Raw genomic sequence first — 14,938 nt, 5'->3', positions numbered from 1 at the left:
TATTTAAAAAAATGCGCTTTGTAATCTGTATTCAGCATATCCATTCTGTTCGTCTTGAGAACCCTGACTAATGCAGTGCCTGGTTAATAAAGGGAAGTCTAGAGAAAGAACCAGCAAACTAAAGCTCTCGAAGGTGAGCAGTGGTGAATGGGAGCTGGACCCACAGCATCCTTCTTTCGGCTGGCCTACACAGGTTACGCCTTCAGTCCTGGGCTGGAGCATGGCAGGACTGATGGACCCGGCCAGCGTTTCATCTTCTTGAGACAGTGCTGACTTAAAAAAAAAAAAAAAAAAAAAAAAAAGGCATGGCTTCTTTCTATGACTCTGGAACAACTGGAATTGTCTGTTTTCAGTGGAGTGTCAGTTTAAGCTCTGAGGCTGTACATGACTAGAAATCAGTTTATACTGAACCAGATGATGATTAAATGTGAGGCATTAAAAATTTCTATTTTGGCTGGGTGTGGTGGCATACTCCTTTAATACCAGCATTTGTGAGGCAGAGGCATGGGCCAGAAGACCCAACCATGCATCTCATTCTTTTACACAATGAAATAGAAAAATACAAGTTTTAGAATGCAGTTTTCAATCAAGCTGCTGCCTCTCCGTTTAGAGACAGTAAATCAAGTTAACTGTTTCACAGTACTAAGAGCAGGGGCTGCCTTATGGCTGCCTTCTTACCATATGGAAGTTGCCGTGGCCACTCAAGTTGAACTCACACTGCATCATATCAAAGAAAATGGGGATTGTGGCTTTACGGAGCTCCACTTCAGGGGTCAGGGTGACTTCCAGAATGGGACCCACCATGGATGGGATGAATTTGATTTTGTGAGGCCCTGAGATGAAAGTAAATGAGGAGAGATTAGAAGACTATATCACCGTAAGTCCCACCTTAACAATCTTCCTCCACGGGGCCCGTAAGAGAAGAAAGAGTTCATGTGAACAAACCATGTCCACCAAGGGACGATGGCTGAGTGCTGTTATCTGATAGTCTGTGACTGGCATGGTGACAGGGCTCACTGTCAACGTCCCAGGAGAGACCCTATGGAACCCACAAATCTACTTTTGTACACACATACAAATCTCAGGGTTATGTAAATTAAAATAAGAATTCATTATGGGTGCATGTTTTTAATGCATGCAACCTGTACGGAGAAATCTTTACTTTAGAACAACAACAATAACAACAACAAATAAATAAAAATAAATAAAAATAGAGAATTCATGGAGGGGCCCTGTTCAAAGTCAGATACTCACCCAGATTATACCACATGTCCCGGATCCTAAAGCCAATTTCCTTTCTCATGTCCCCATACCTAGGAAGAAGATCATAAGAAAAGGATTTGCAGTAGAACTGAGTAGCATGTAATACAGTCACCCCTCGGCATCGCAGGGGCTGGCTCGAAGCTCCCAAGACCCCTGAATCTGTTCAAGTCTCTTACATAGAATGGTTTATGACAGTGGTTCTCAGCTTCCTAATGCTGAGACCCTTTAATATAGTCCCTCATGTTGTAATGACCGACCGTAAAATTATTTTTGTTGCTACTTCATAACTGTAATTTCACTACTGTTGTGAATCATAATGTAAATATCTAATAAGCAGGATGTCTGATATGTGACTCCTATGAAAGCGTCATTTGATCCCGAAGAGGGTCATGGCTTAGGGATTGTGCACGTAAGCTACACACAGCATCCCCTGCACTTCAAAGGATCCCTTAGATGACTCAGAATATCTAATACAAAAGACTGGGGAAGGTGTTTAATGGTAGAATATTCGCTTACCATGTGCAAGGCCTTGAGGTAGATCCCCAGCACCACAAAGAAGAGACACTGGGTAACTACTGTGAAAGAATGTTTTGTAGACATGACAAGGCCGTTGACTCATGAACTCAGCCACTGTGACCGTGTCCATAAGACATGCACAAGATGAAGCCAGCCCAAGTGCCAGCACAGATGGCAGGAGGGGATCCCCACCAAGTCCCAACCCTAGTTGAAGGGCTGATGGTTACTGGGGGTGGGAGTATGTCAGTTTTCTTCAGAGATTTAACCCTTAGTGGATGGAAGGATGACCATTTTCCAGTAGAAGGCCTACACCCATCCACACAAAGAGTACTAAGTGGGCTTTGGAGGATTTTATAAAAAACAAATGAAGTTGGGTGGGAAAAGTATATTGTAGGGGTACATGGGAGGAATTGGAAGGGAGAGAATGGGGGTGGATTTGGACAAAACACATTGTGTGTGTGTGCGTGTGAAATTCTCCAAGCTAAAAAAAGAAGGAAAATACCTAATGCCACATAAATGTTATATAAATATGTGTTATATCAATTCGCTGGACATAATGACAAGAAAAATGTCTGTATATGTTATGTAAGGTGTCATTTCCCCTCAGGTATTTTGGCCTGTTTGAGTGGTGGATGCAGGGTTTGCTGGTCTAGAAGGGCAAGTACACAATAAAGGGGTAAAAAACAAAATAGTCCTCATCCTTCTGGATCTCAGGGGAGGCTGGGGCTCTGTAAGAGATAAGGTCATCACCCAGAGAAGCTGCAACAGAGAACTCAGTCATGTGGAGGACACGGGCTTTTGGAACAGGAGGGACCGAATACAAATGCTAAGAGAACTGAGAAATCGTCAACTGGCCAACGGAGAAGAGAAGAGGGAGAGAGGCTCTGGTCTCCACAAAGCAGAGACAGCTGAGTGAGGATCTAAACGAGGTGTGAGAGAGATGAGACGCCATGACTGACAGAGTCTTGGCTAAGGTGAATCCTCACAGAATGCTCTTCACAGATCTCATGTGGGCAGGTCTAGACCTTGCATTCCCATCAGGGACAATGAAACACAGACAAAGTTTAAAAACTAGTTTTGTGGTTGTGGTGGTACCACTGGAGAGACTGAGGCAGGAGGATGAGGAATGTTAGGCCAGTTTGGGCTGTATAGCAAGATCCTGTGTAGTGGGCAGCTCTTAAAAAGTAGGTATTGCAAGTGCTTCTGGGAAACTAACACAGGCCACACCTGGTTCTACAATACCCTCTCTATATAATTCCCCACATGGTAGGGATCTCCTAAATATTATTTTCTTCAAGTTCTTCACTGGAAATATCTTCAGAAGCCAGATTTTTTCAATCTTATTTTAAATTCTCTTACCATTCCATCTGAATAAAAATGCTTAACTTAATTTCATTATTAATATCAAGTAAGCCTACATGATCAAAATCTGATACCCAAAGTCAACAAACAATATCTATGTCTATTTATTAACAAATGGTAGGTTGATTTCTTCTAAAAACATGCATGAAGAAAGATCCCGAATCACACCTCAGTAACTGTAATATGCTGGTTTTACTTCTCAAACCTTATTTCTGCTCATATGCACACGTTTTTACATGGGTTACGTTCATAGTCTATTTTTCTTTGACAAGAGCCAGTACCAGTCCTAACTAGAATTATTTTTAAAAGAAGGCCTTGTATTACCCAAGGTGGCATAGAATTGCTGTTACCAAGGCTAGCCTCGAACCCCTGATCCTCCCTCTTGTCTACCCTTTCTGAGTGTTGGGGTTACAGGCTTGCACCACCATGCCCAGCTCCTCAACATCCCTTGGCACTTTCTGTCTCTGTTCCTCTCTCCCCTCTTCCCCCCTTTTCCCCTTACTGCCCCCCCTTCTGTGTGTGTTTCTGATTTGTAACCAATTATCTTCATTTGTAGCTGCTTAACCCAATTCAAATCTTCCTTCAAAGAGGTTCTATCGCTACCAAAGATGTTTTAAAACATGAGATAGATCAAAGGATCCTCCTTAAAAATAAGCATCTCTCATTAATTACCCATTAGGGAAATCTACAAAACAGGCCATACATTGTATCTTTTAAAATTAGAGTCTCCCAATCTTAATCCTTAGTTATCAGTCTTGGTAGAGAGAAACCACAGGCTGAGGAATGTTAAATAATTTGCCTAGTTTCCCATATATCACAGCAAGTGGAAAATGAGCTAAAATTTCAAAGTCTTTAATAAATTCAGACTACTTTCCAATGACAGCCTTTGAGCTTCCAGGCTCTCAACGAACTCTCAGACCTGAGAGAATGCCGTGAAATGTGTGACCAAACTTCTTGTCATTCATGAATATAATTGCATTTGAATTCCAAGCCATGAATCTGGAGGATAGTTTTAGGTTATATTTGGGTTTTCCTATTTCTGCTTTGCAAAGAGTAAGGAGGCACTATGCCTGCAATTTTGGTAAACTGACAGCAGGTGGCAGGAGATCCCCGGCAAGGGCACCTCACCAGGCACAGACTCCAGCAATAGCATGGGGTGACTGAGGAGGGGATGGAAAAACATTAATAAAAACAAAATGAATCTGGAGGAATTTCAGGGCAGGAGAGTGATAACACACAAAATCCACATCATCAACATGGGCAAGTCCCTGTCATTTCTTTGACAACATAATATTGTTGAACATAAACACACGATCACCTTCCCCATGGTCACCAAATCTTTAGAGGACACTTACTTTTTCACAATTTTGTTGCGCTTGGCTTCTGAGAAAGTCTCGAGCTGGAGGGACTCATGGGTGAGAAAAGCCACAGCCAAATGGAAGTAATTGTTCCAGAGCTTTGCAGGATGCATCAGGTGGGCAGGGCAAAACAGAAAATAACACCCATGAGGATCCAGATAAAACACCCACATGTGGGAGAGTTGCACTATGAAAAACCCAAATAAAACCCACAGGACTTCTTGTTCCTTCTGGGGTTTCAATTATTCACTGCTAAAAATCCTGAGGCTTAATATTAACCTTTAAAAAAAACAAGTCAAACTTTACATTTTTCTTTACCCTGGGGGCATAGGAGAAGTTCTGCCAAGAAATGTACCTATTTATAGCAGGTGGCTTGGCAATCTGTATCAAAAGCCCTCCAGCTCTGCCAGACTCTTGAACTAGTAAATACTTTCCTGATTTTTTTTTTTCCTGACAAAGTAACTGTGGCTAGTTAAAAACATTTCGACCAAAGAAGGCCCTCACAGCTATACAATGTAACAAAAAATAGAAACAATCTGAACGTCCCTAAGAAGAATTGAGTTCTTGTATCACAGGCCAGAGGTATAATGAATCATATACAGCCATTAAAAATATTGTGAAAAATGTTTAACATCATTGGAAAAAAAGTCTTAGATTGTGGAAAAAAGTAAAGAAAGTAGACAAATGGATCATTAAAGAGTTACAGGGTTCATTTATATTTTGGTTTGTATATTATGTACATCACACACACACACACACACACACACACACACACACACAACACAACACACAACACACACTGTTCATATATCCATCCTCCTCTGGTTATGACTCTCCCTCTTAGCGGTCGAGATGAAATACAAAAAAGCACATGACAAGAAAAGCACATCACCAAGAAAATGTTTCCTGAACTTAAATCCCCTAAAAAGCTGGGGCATGATGTACTTTCAGCAGGAACTGGGATACTGCTGGGTGCACACACAAATATTTGTCACATGAAAGAATAAATGAAGACGAAGCTACCAGATGCCTGGGTTTGTTTTTATTTCTGCAGATAGGGTCTCGTTATAGCCCTGGCTGACCTGGAACTCACCAAGTAGACCATGCTGGTCTTGGACTCACAGAGACCCATCTGCCTCTGCCTTCTGAGAGCTGGCGTTAAAGGTGTGCACCACCACCCCCATTACCTGCTTTGCAGGTCTTCACGTACCAGTGACAGTGTGCCTATGAAACTGCTTATGTGCACATTCAGGCCTGTGTGGACAGAACCAGCACAAAACCTTGACCCTGAAGGCGAGGGTGAGAGCAGCCCCCTCATCCATAGCTTTGTTTCCTGGAGTTTCAGGACCCTTGGTCTTCTGTGGTCTGAAACCATCAACATTTCACTCCTCGCTCACATGAACTCGCAGTGTCCCGAAGTAATTGCTCTATTTTGCTGTTCATTGTTGGTGTTAATCTCATACGATGTGGCAGAGGTACAAATTAAACAACCCCTAGGTCTGCATGCATAGGAACACAGTAACAAGAGGGCTCAGCACTGAAGATTCAAGCTTCCACTCATGCTCCTGGACTGAATCTCTGAGGATCAGAGACCACTGCATTTGTATTTGCAGTTAGCTATACTTTCTATGACAGTATTGCTCACACTTCCTTTTATGTGTGTTACTTTTTTTGTGCAATGAAAACCAAATCATTTTGCTGTGGGATGTTCTGTATGGCAAATGTGTTGCTAATTAGTCAATAAATAAAACACTGATTAGCCATTGGCTAGGCAGGAAGTGTAGGCGGGACAAGGAGGAGAATAAAACTGCGAAGTGGAAGGCTGAGTCAGAGAGACACTGCCAGCTGCCATGATGAGAAACAGCATGTGAAGATGCCGGTAAGCCACGAGCCATGTGGCAAGGTATAGATTAATAGAAATGGATTAATTTAAGCTATAAGAACAGTTAGCAAGAATCCTGCCACGACCATACAGTTTGTAACCAATATAAGTCTCTGTGTTTACTTGGTCAGGTCTGAGCTGCTGTGGGACTGGCGGGTGACAGAGATTTGTCCTGACTGTGGGCCAGGCAGGAAAACTTTGGCTACATCATTTTATTGTGTTTGGAGAACTCTCTTTTTGCAATGTGTGCTTCGGGAAACTGGCAGACCCCTGAAAACCCTTTTTGACAGTGATGAAATCTGAAATGCCACTTTTTCTGCTGACACAGCCTCTTGCTATGACCGAAGGCCTTCCAGATTGGTGGAGGGGGCCTACCTGAAGCTCGAAGCTTGCCTGGTCCATGAAGGTCTTTGTGAGAACTTCAGCAAATTGATTGATGGCCCGGAGGAAAACTCTGGGGAGGAAAGAGCAGATGAAGAAGGTAACCCTGTGCCCCTGGAGAGGTTTCCCTACCTACTCTGGACACAGAACCAATACTCCGGGGCTTGGCTGCGAAAGTCAATATAACCTAACGGTGTCCTTAGAGGCCATCCACAGAGCACACTCTACAGAAAGAGGCCTACAAACTCAGTCTCTCCAAAACAAGCCTGTAAGAGCTTAGGGGTTATAGAACAAGTTCACTGAGGATGGAGCAGAGACTGCAAGTCCAGGCTCTTTGCGCACCAGAGCAGGTGGTTTATACCCTGTTATGACACCTTTACAGGTAAGGTCATCATTTTCACGAAATTGTCCTTGAATCTGTTATCTAATTGGGAAGGGACTCTCTATCAGGATCATGGAGAGTTGATGATGCTTCTATTGGTATGGCTTATGTGGCTCATTAGCAACATTCTAAAACTATAATATACTGTAATACAAATTTATATATATATATATATCACTATATATAACTATATCTATCTATCTATCTATCTATCTATCTATCTATCTATAGCTCATCTCATGTCTCTTTGACAAGCATCTGTTGCTAGGTAGCAATTATAAGGTTCTGACACAGGTGCCATGCTCAAAACCTGACTCCTGGTCTAAGAAGATTCCAGCACAGTACTGGGTACCCTTCTTAAGACCTCTAGCTGTGTTCCAACAGAGAACATGAAAAAGAATTCTATGATAGAGTTTCAAAGAGATACCAGAAACCCGAAGGAAGAAAAGATCAACAGACATTTCTGAATGACTGGGTACTGGAATGGAGTCCAGCCCAGGAATGGAGTCGTGTGAGGAAAATTTTGAGTGCTTGTGAGAACACTACAAGAAAACAAGACAGGGGTCTTGGGACCTCAGCTTCTTCAAAACACGGAATTGTTCCTGGAACGAGTTTTTGTGCTCCTCCCAGGTGTAGCTGATAGGAATGAGTTTGTTTCAGACTATTCATTACAACTGGCTATTGTTATTAGTTTATATGTCTCTATGGAAAAAACATGATTTCGCCACGTGTGGCTTGACTTTGTGATGGTATACAGCTTGAACTCATGAAAACTGTATCCATGGGACCTTTCTTAACTCTTACAGTATAAACTGTCTGAGGCTCTGAATAAAATTGGCATGAGACTTTAGTCTGCCTCGTTTATAGGCTCCATTCTCCTAGGTCCCACCACCTCTAGAGTAGTGACATCTGGGGACAGAGGTTTCCAGTGGAGGTGATGTTTCAGAAGGACCATGAGAACAGAAGAGTGGCTGGCTTCCAGAGACAGTGGAGAAGGCATGACATGCAGAGCAGAGGTGTGAGGCAGAGAACACGTTCAGGAACCAGGAGAAGTCTGGTTGGTGCACAAGTCACATGCTTATGGAAGATGTGGCTGGAAAGGCAGGCAGGACCTTGAACACCAGGATGACCTTGAACACCAGGATGAGGGGTTCACATGGAGCCACTGAGAGGGCAGGCAGAGCTGATGGGCCAGTGGGGATTAACATGAGGATGGCGAGGACACTAACCCAGGCCAGCAGAGCCAGCAAATAGGGAGAAATCGGTAGCCTAGTGAAAGGGAGTTTCCAAGCACACACATCAGGGTCAGGAAGCGGGGAAGACCCCGTTTACAGGTGCCAGGCTTGAAGCAGAACAGCCCTTGGAGTATGTACAGCAGACCAGCGCATTCAAGGTCAAATGCTTCCAGAATGGCCATGGGCTCTCTCACCTGCTCTGTGTCATATTCATGACCATCCAGTCTTTGGCATACACATTCTTTCCAATCAGATCCTTAAACATAATGAAAGTTTCCATGAGGAAGTCCTGTGGAGAACAGTGGAGGAATGGTTTGGAAAACAAGCTCATCATGGTCTTTCTTTCAGCAAGTAGACAGAGGGAGCCCTATTTTGGGATAACATATTGATGGTCAAAGTTGTGGCCTTCCCCGTAAAGTTGCTATGGGCAATGCATTCTTATACATAACTGGTGGGTAATTTGATTTAGCTTTTGTTTTTGTATCATGAGACAAGATGTAATCTAGAGTGGCCTCCTGCCTCCGTCTCCCAAGTATTGTGATGATTGGTGGTCAACAGCACCCCTGGCCTATGATTTGATTTATTTTTGTTTGTTTGTTTGTTTCATAGCATGATTCTGTAGGAAAAACAGGAATATAATACTATTCTTACTTTACAAATGGTTTCACAAGGCTGAGAAAAACTAAATGGCCACAGAAAGCATCAGTGGAGGACACTGACCCCACGTTTACAACCCTTATCTATTTGGTCCTCTGCTGAGTGCTGTCTGAATATATCTCTTAAACTCAAAAATCAGTTAACCATAGTTTTAATAAAAACCTTTTTATTTCATATGGATGGATGTTTTCCCTGCATGTATATCTGTATACCACATGTATGCCTGGTGTCCATGAAGGCCAAAAGCTGGTGTCAGATCCCTTAGAACTCGACTTACAGACAGTTGTGTGCTGCCCTGTGGATGCTGGAAATCACACCTGGGTCTACTGTAAGACCAGTCAATGCCATCTCTCCAGCCCCAAGTCATTAAGTTTTTACAGATCTCAGTTCAATTCTTCCTGACTAGTTAGGGCAGAGGAAACATGCCACACAAACAGTACGGCTAGAACCTTGCAGGGAAGGCTGCATCAACGTGGCCTGTGAGAACCGCAGTGAGGAGTAACATAAGTGTACAGAGCAAGGGCAGTAGAAATGGTGAGTCTCGTCCAGAGGATGTGAGCAAAAAGCAACTCAGAAATAGAACAGGCAGGCTGAAAAAACAAAACCTAAAAGGTTTTGAAGCCATTTTTACTGCCTAGTTAAATTTAGACTTTTTCCACTGGGATTGCTGAAAAGAAAGTCTAGTTGTCTGCTTCTCAGACTCTGTGCATACTGTCCCATGAGAAAAGGGACATGGTATAGTGCTAGGAACACGGCACAGGAGGGACAGGGTATGCCCTCCCTCCCCACATCTGTCTATCAGCTTATCTACCTACCTACCTACCTATTGATCTATCATTTATCTCTCTACATATATATATATATATATATATATATGATATATGTATATCATCAATTTTGAGACAGAGACTCATGTAACCCAGACTGATATTGAACCAGGCTATGTAGCACAGGATAACCTTGAACTGTGGATCCAAACAGTCTGCCTGTGAATTCAGAATGTCCCTACTTTACCTGCTTTCCAAAGGAAATTTAAAAAAAGAAGAAAAAGAAAAAAAAATCACTAGGGTATGTTCATACAGCCCACAAGAATGGGACTATTGTTACAAATAGTTACTCTTCATAGGCTTTGACCCCAAGCACAGTACAAGGTGAGGCATTTCCATGCATGGATTCAGTCAGTGGTCACATTAATCCTCCATGTAGCCAGGATCTTATGGATGAGGTAACCGGCTCAGCAAGATTAAGTAGCTTGTTTCAAATTTCACAGAAGAGCTCAGCATGGTCACAGTTCAAACGTGTGTTATCTGCTACACCATCTGCCCTGAAGGAGCGCACATAGCTGCTTCAGCGGCCGGTACCACCGGGTCACTATAGACACATCCACGTATGCTGACTCCTGAACCACGCTGCCTCAACTTGAGCTCTCCGCTTAAGCCACGTGGACCAACACTATGAAGGCGGGTGCTGGGCTAACAATGATAAATTCCTCCTATTTTCTTCTTTTATCCATGTGGACATTGTAGAAAGGAGGATAGGGCGTGTGTGTGTGTGTGTGTGTGTGTGTGTGTGTGTGTGTGTGTGTGAAGAACTGTATCCATCTTGGCATGCCAGTCACACATGCTCAATATGGTGAGGGTGGAAAGCAGAAAAATCCAGACCAGTGGTTCTTAACCTTCCTAGTGCTGTGACCCTTTAATACAGTTCCTCACGTTGTGGTGACCCCCCCCCCCCCCCGCACCATAAAATTATTTCATTACTACTTCATAACTGTAATTTTGCTACTGTGATGAATCGTAATATAAATATCTGATATACAGGATATCTGATATGCGATCCACAAAGGGGGTCACGATCCACAGGATGAGAACCTCTGATCTAGAGCATAAGGAAGAGTGAGCTACACATGGATGGCTGGAACCATCAGTTTGCTAATCCAGCCCATGCCTAGCCCACATCAGAGAACGTCTTTACCAACAGATTAATTCTACTAAGGTCTCCCTGGAGACCTTAGATGCATGCTTATAGAAACTATGGAAACAACTTTTCTTTTTAAAGCAACAGGAAATCATTTCCAAATGCTGTGAGGGGCAGAGGGGCAACCTCTGCTTACTTACTCCTGAAAGAGACGACGGCTAACCACACTCTGAGGAACCAGTACACTCAGCCTCGGAGACTGCATGCATGGTACCAGGAACCAACACCTCCTCTTAAATGAGATACAAACTTTTTAGAGCAAAAAGATGTCCTAAGAGTTTCAGAAGAAGGGCCCACACTAAGTCCACATGTGATGGTCATTAAGTACGGCTGTTGAACTCTTGTTTAAATTCTATCAAGTTGAAGTAAGCATCAACTCCTTCTTGTGCCCTCTATGGACAGCTATTCACACTGCAGTGGTCGGGAAGGGAGCCTTGAACTCATGATGCTCAGCCTCAGTTACTGGTCATTAAATGTAAGAAAGTTTCAGAGGGGTCTAGCGGCGCTCAGGAGATGAGGCAGGCAGATCATGAGTTTGAGGTTGGTCTGGGCTACTAGACAAGAATTGTCTCAAAAACAAACACCCACTTTAGCATTGCCGAGGCCCAGAGCAGACAACTTACAATGATATCGTGTCTGGTTTTGAAGGTGCTGATGTAGTGGCTGTAGTGGCTGTCCTCCATCTGTCGTAAGATGGCGATCATGCAAGCCACGAAGCTGCCCTGCAAGGAGAGAAACTGAGTCAAGGCTCCTGATGAAGACAGACTTTGGGCATCATAGATTGGGGGTTTTCTACCCATTGTGCTCTACAAAGACACTTGGAACTGGAAACACTACTTCCAAAGGTCTAAAGGCATGTATGTGTTTTGCAATTTGGCTCCAAGCGCGTCCTAGTGTGAGTTAGGAAAGCGGAGCCCTAGGCATCCCACCAACAGCCATGACTTCTGGATTCCTCTAGGTGTAGGGGCATTAAGATCTCAACTAGGTTACCAGTTAAGATAAACTAGTTTGTGGGTTCTGAGTCCCTGGTTGGGGTAGAGCTGAGGAGCTCTTGGGACAATGTCTGGCGTACACAGATAGGTCAAATATGAAGGTGGGATGGTGGGGAAGAGTAGAGAGAAACAGCAGGTGCCAGCTGAGCAGCTGTCAGGGGACATCTGAAATGCTGGGGTAGTTTTAATTTCTGGAGCATTTTAGGTTTGGGGGTTTAGGGGCTGAAGATGCACAATCAGTAAAATCTATGCAAATAGTCCAAAGTACCCAAAACTCAAAGTTTTGAAATCCCTTAGTCCCAATTATTTCTGACAAGGGATATTTAATCTGCAGCAATTCTGAGGAGGAGGATGGGGTGAGGAGGACAGGAACCCTAGCATACCATTGCTCTGATTCTAAATCCCTCTGGACAGTTACATCTGTGAACCACATGGGACTCTGCACCCTACTCCAAGAAAGGAGACAAAGAACTCCACAATGACTGTAATTTAGTCTCCTTGCAAGGTCCAAGCTGCATACTCAGGGTGTTCTTCCCTCAGCTACACACGTTTTTCCACAGACCTTATTTTCTAGCCAGAGGGGAAAATGTACTGCCCCCATGTACTCATGGGGGTAAATACAAAAGCCACACAAACTTAAATGAATTTAGCGCAGAGATGATGAACTACTGCCATGCTCAGGAGGGAAGGAGACACCACCGTACACTCCCTCTGAATGTCCATCTTAGACTCTTTACATAAAATGCTTATTTTTCCTAACCAAAAGGCAATGTGAACTGACTGTATTAAGCTTTGGACATATTTACAAATTATTATATGCTCTACAATTACACAACAGTCAAACGCTATTTGTGTCTCTGGGCTCTTGCCTATTCTGGATTTTGGATTTAATTTCACTTTTGTTTAATTTGCATTTCTTTTGTTCTGAATTAAATATTCCATCCATATGGTTTTGGCTATTTTATTTTCATTTTGCGTTTTCATTCATAGTCTTTTTTGTTTTTTCAAAAAGGGTTGCTGGTAGCCCAGGCTCACCTCCAATTAATTCCCTATGTAAGAGAATGATCTTGAACTCTAGCTCCCCTTCCCGCCTTCCCAGTGCTGGGCTACAGTTACTTATAGCCATGCTTGGTTCATTGGATACTGAGGATCAAACCCAGGACCACATGTACACATGCAGGAGTTCTCTCAGGTGAGCTCCGCTCCATCCCACGTGTTCACATTCTTTACTGATTTAACTAAAATACTGTCTTCTTATTGGCGTACAGTAGTCTTTGTATATTAAGTCTACTAGTGACTTTCCACATGTGGTGTATGACCTTGACTTCACAAACCTATTTTCAAATATAGAGGTTACATTTTTAATCAGGAAAAAAAAATCTAGTTTTTCTTCTTTTTTAATATTTGGAAACTCAAGAATCTTTTTCTTATAGGATCAGGTACAGATCCATTTATGTTTTATTCAGGCTGCTCTAGCATTTAATTTTTCACATAGAATTTTTCATTTCATTTGACATTTATCTTGAAGGTATAGCACCAAATGAAAGACAAATAATTTTTTCCAAACTATTCATTTGCTTTTCAAACTATATTAATTCAAAAATCTTCAGTTTCTTTACAGAAAGGTAAGGGCCTTATCATATCATCAAAATTCTACCTGTAAGTCCCTTGGTTCTGTCTTACTTAGAAATTGATACACACAAAGACACACGTGTATAAACAAATACAAATGTAAACACATACACACATAAAAATACACATAGGCAGAGACATATACATATACACATATTCAATTGCAGGAGTCTAATCTGATTTTAATTATTCTTTTACAATGTGACAAGTTATGACTTACACTTGAATGATCATTTATATGCATCTCATTTATTTTCATGCTCATGTTTGTGTGACTCAGTGGATGAGAATTTCCCTTTAAATATCTAAACCTCTGCTACCACTTGTCAGGAAGGCCACCGAACACACTTATTTCTAAACCACCCAGTTAGTAAAAGGCTCATTAGTTCATTAGCTTCTCACCCAACTTTTCTGGGTTTCAAAGAAATGCTGGTCATTTCAGCTAATCGTGACAATTATGTATGACTAGTCAAACACCATTCTGGACACTGAGATGTACGCATGAACACACATCACTGCCTAGATGGCCTGTTTGTTTCAAGTGTTCTCCAAAAACCCCTTTACCTGGGGCAGGCTGGCCACACCCCCAACTCTGCGCCAGGGGAAAGACAACTAGCACACAGGAAAGGTTGTTGAAAACCTTATGTCCTTGGGCTGCTGGGATGGCTCAGCAAGCAGAGGTGCTTGCTGCCAAGCCTGATTGGCCTCAGTTTGATCCCCGGGACCCACTTTGTGGAAGGAGAGAAATGCCTCCTGAAAGTTGTTCTCTGACTTTCACACACGCATCATGGCACACGTATGCGCTCTTACACACACACACACACACACACACACACACACACACACACACACACACACACACACACACACACACAGATAGATAGATGGATGGATGGATGAATGAATGTAATTTTAAAGAGAACGTTGTGCCCTCGAGAACAGCTGGAGGAAGTGCCTGCAGAGGAAATGGGAAGCCAAAAGCTCAGCCACGGAGAGAAAGCTCAATCTCTTGGAGAGCTCCAGGCCGACTGCCTCAACTTCACCAGCTAATTGCGGCTGGATGCTTGGGGGCCTACTACTGGAGGGTTCCTTTGCTTGCGCTCACTGGGAGCACTCCAGCAGCCTCTGCCGGATGCTGCAAACTCCCGATTTGATGATATCATGCTATCTGCCTGCTGCTTCTCACTACCTGCTACTTGCTATTTAGTTTAAATCACTCAAGCATTCAAAAATCCAAACTGCGGCTCTCTAGATCCTTCTTTAGACCACACAGAACAGTCCTCTAATTAAAGTCTAACCTC

General features: G+C 42.9%; 1 protein-coding gene across 1 annotated transcript in view; it reads right to left on the bottom strand.

The window, feature by feature from the left end:
- Dock5 (dedicator of cytokinesis 5) overlaps positions 1-14,938 on the bottom strand; it is a 194,345-nt gene that overhangs the window by 34,816 nt on the left and 144,591 nt on the right. Inside the window, exons 28-33 of the mRNA XM_052732867.1 lie at positions 11,637-11,735; positions 8,574-8,668; positions 6,757-6,835; positions 4,497-4,597; positions 1,255-1,313; positions 679-833 (exon numbers count right to left, since the gene is read on the bottom strand). Of these exons, the coding sequence (XP_052588827.1) occupies positions 679-833; positions 1,255-1,313; positions 4,497-4,597; positions 6,757-6,835; positions 8,574-8,668; positions 11,637-11,735 (588 nt within the window). The remainder of the gene's footprint in view (positions 1-678; positions 834-1,254; positions 1,314-4,496; positions 4,598-6,756; positions 6,836-8,573; positions 8,669-11,636; positions 11,736-14,938) is intronic.

Source organism: Peromyscus californicus, unplaced genomic scaffold (assembly GCF_007827085.1).
Source record: "Peromyscus californicus insignis strain IS unplaced genomic scaffold, ASM782708v3 Scaffold_12__1_contigs__length_115047231, whole genome shotgun sequence".
NCBI lineage: Eukaryota > Metazoa > Chordata > Mammalia > Rodentia > Cricetidae > Peromyscus > Peromyscus californicus.
Note: the sequence above shows the minus strand (reverse complement) of the source record. Positions and strands in the feature narration are given on the sequence as shown.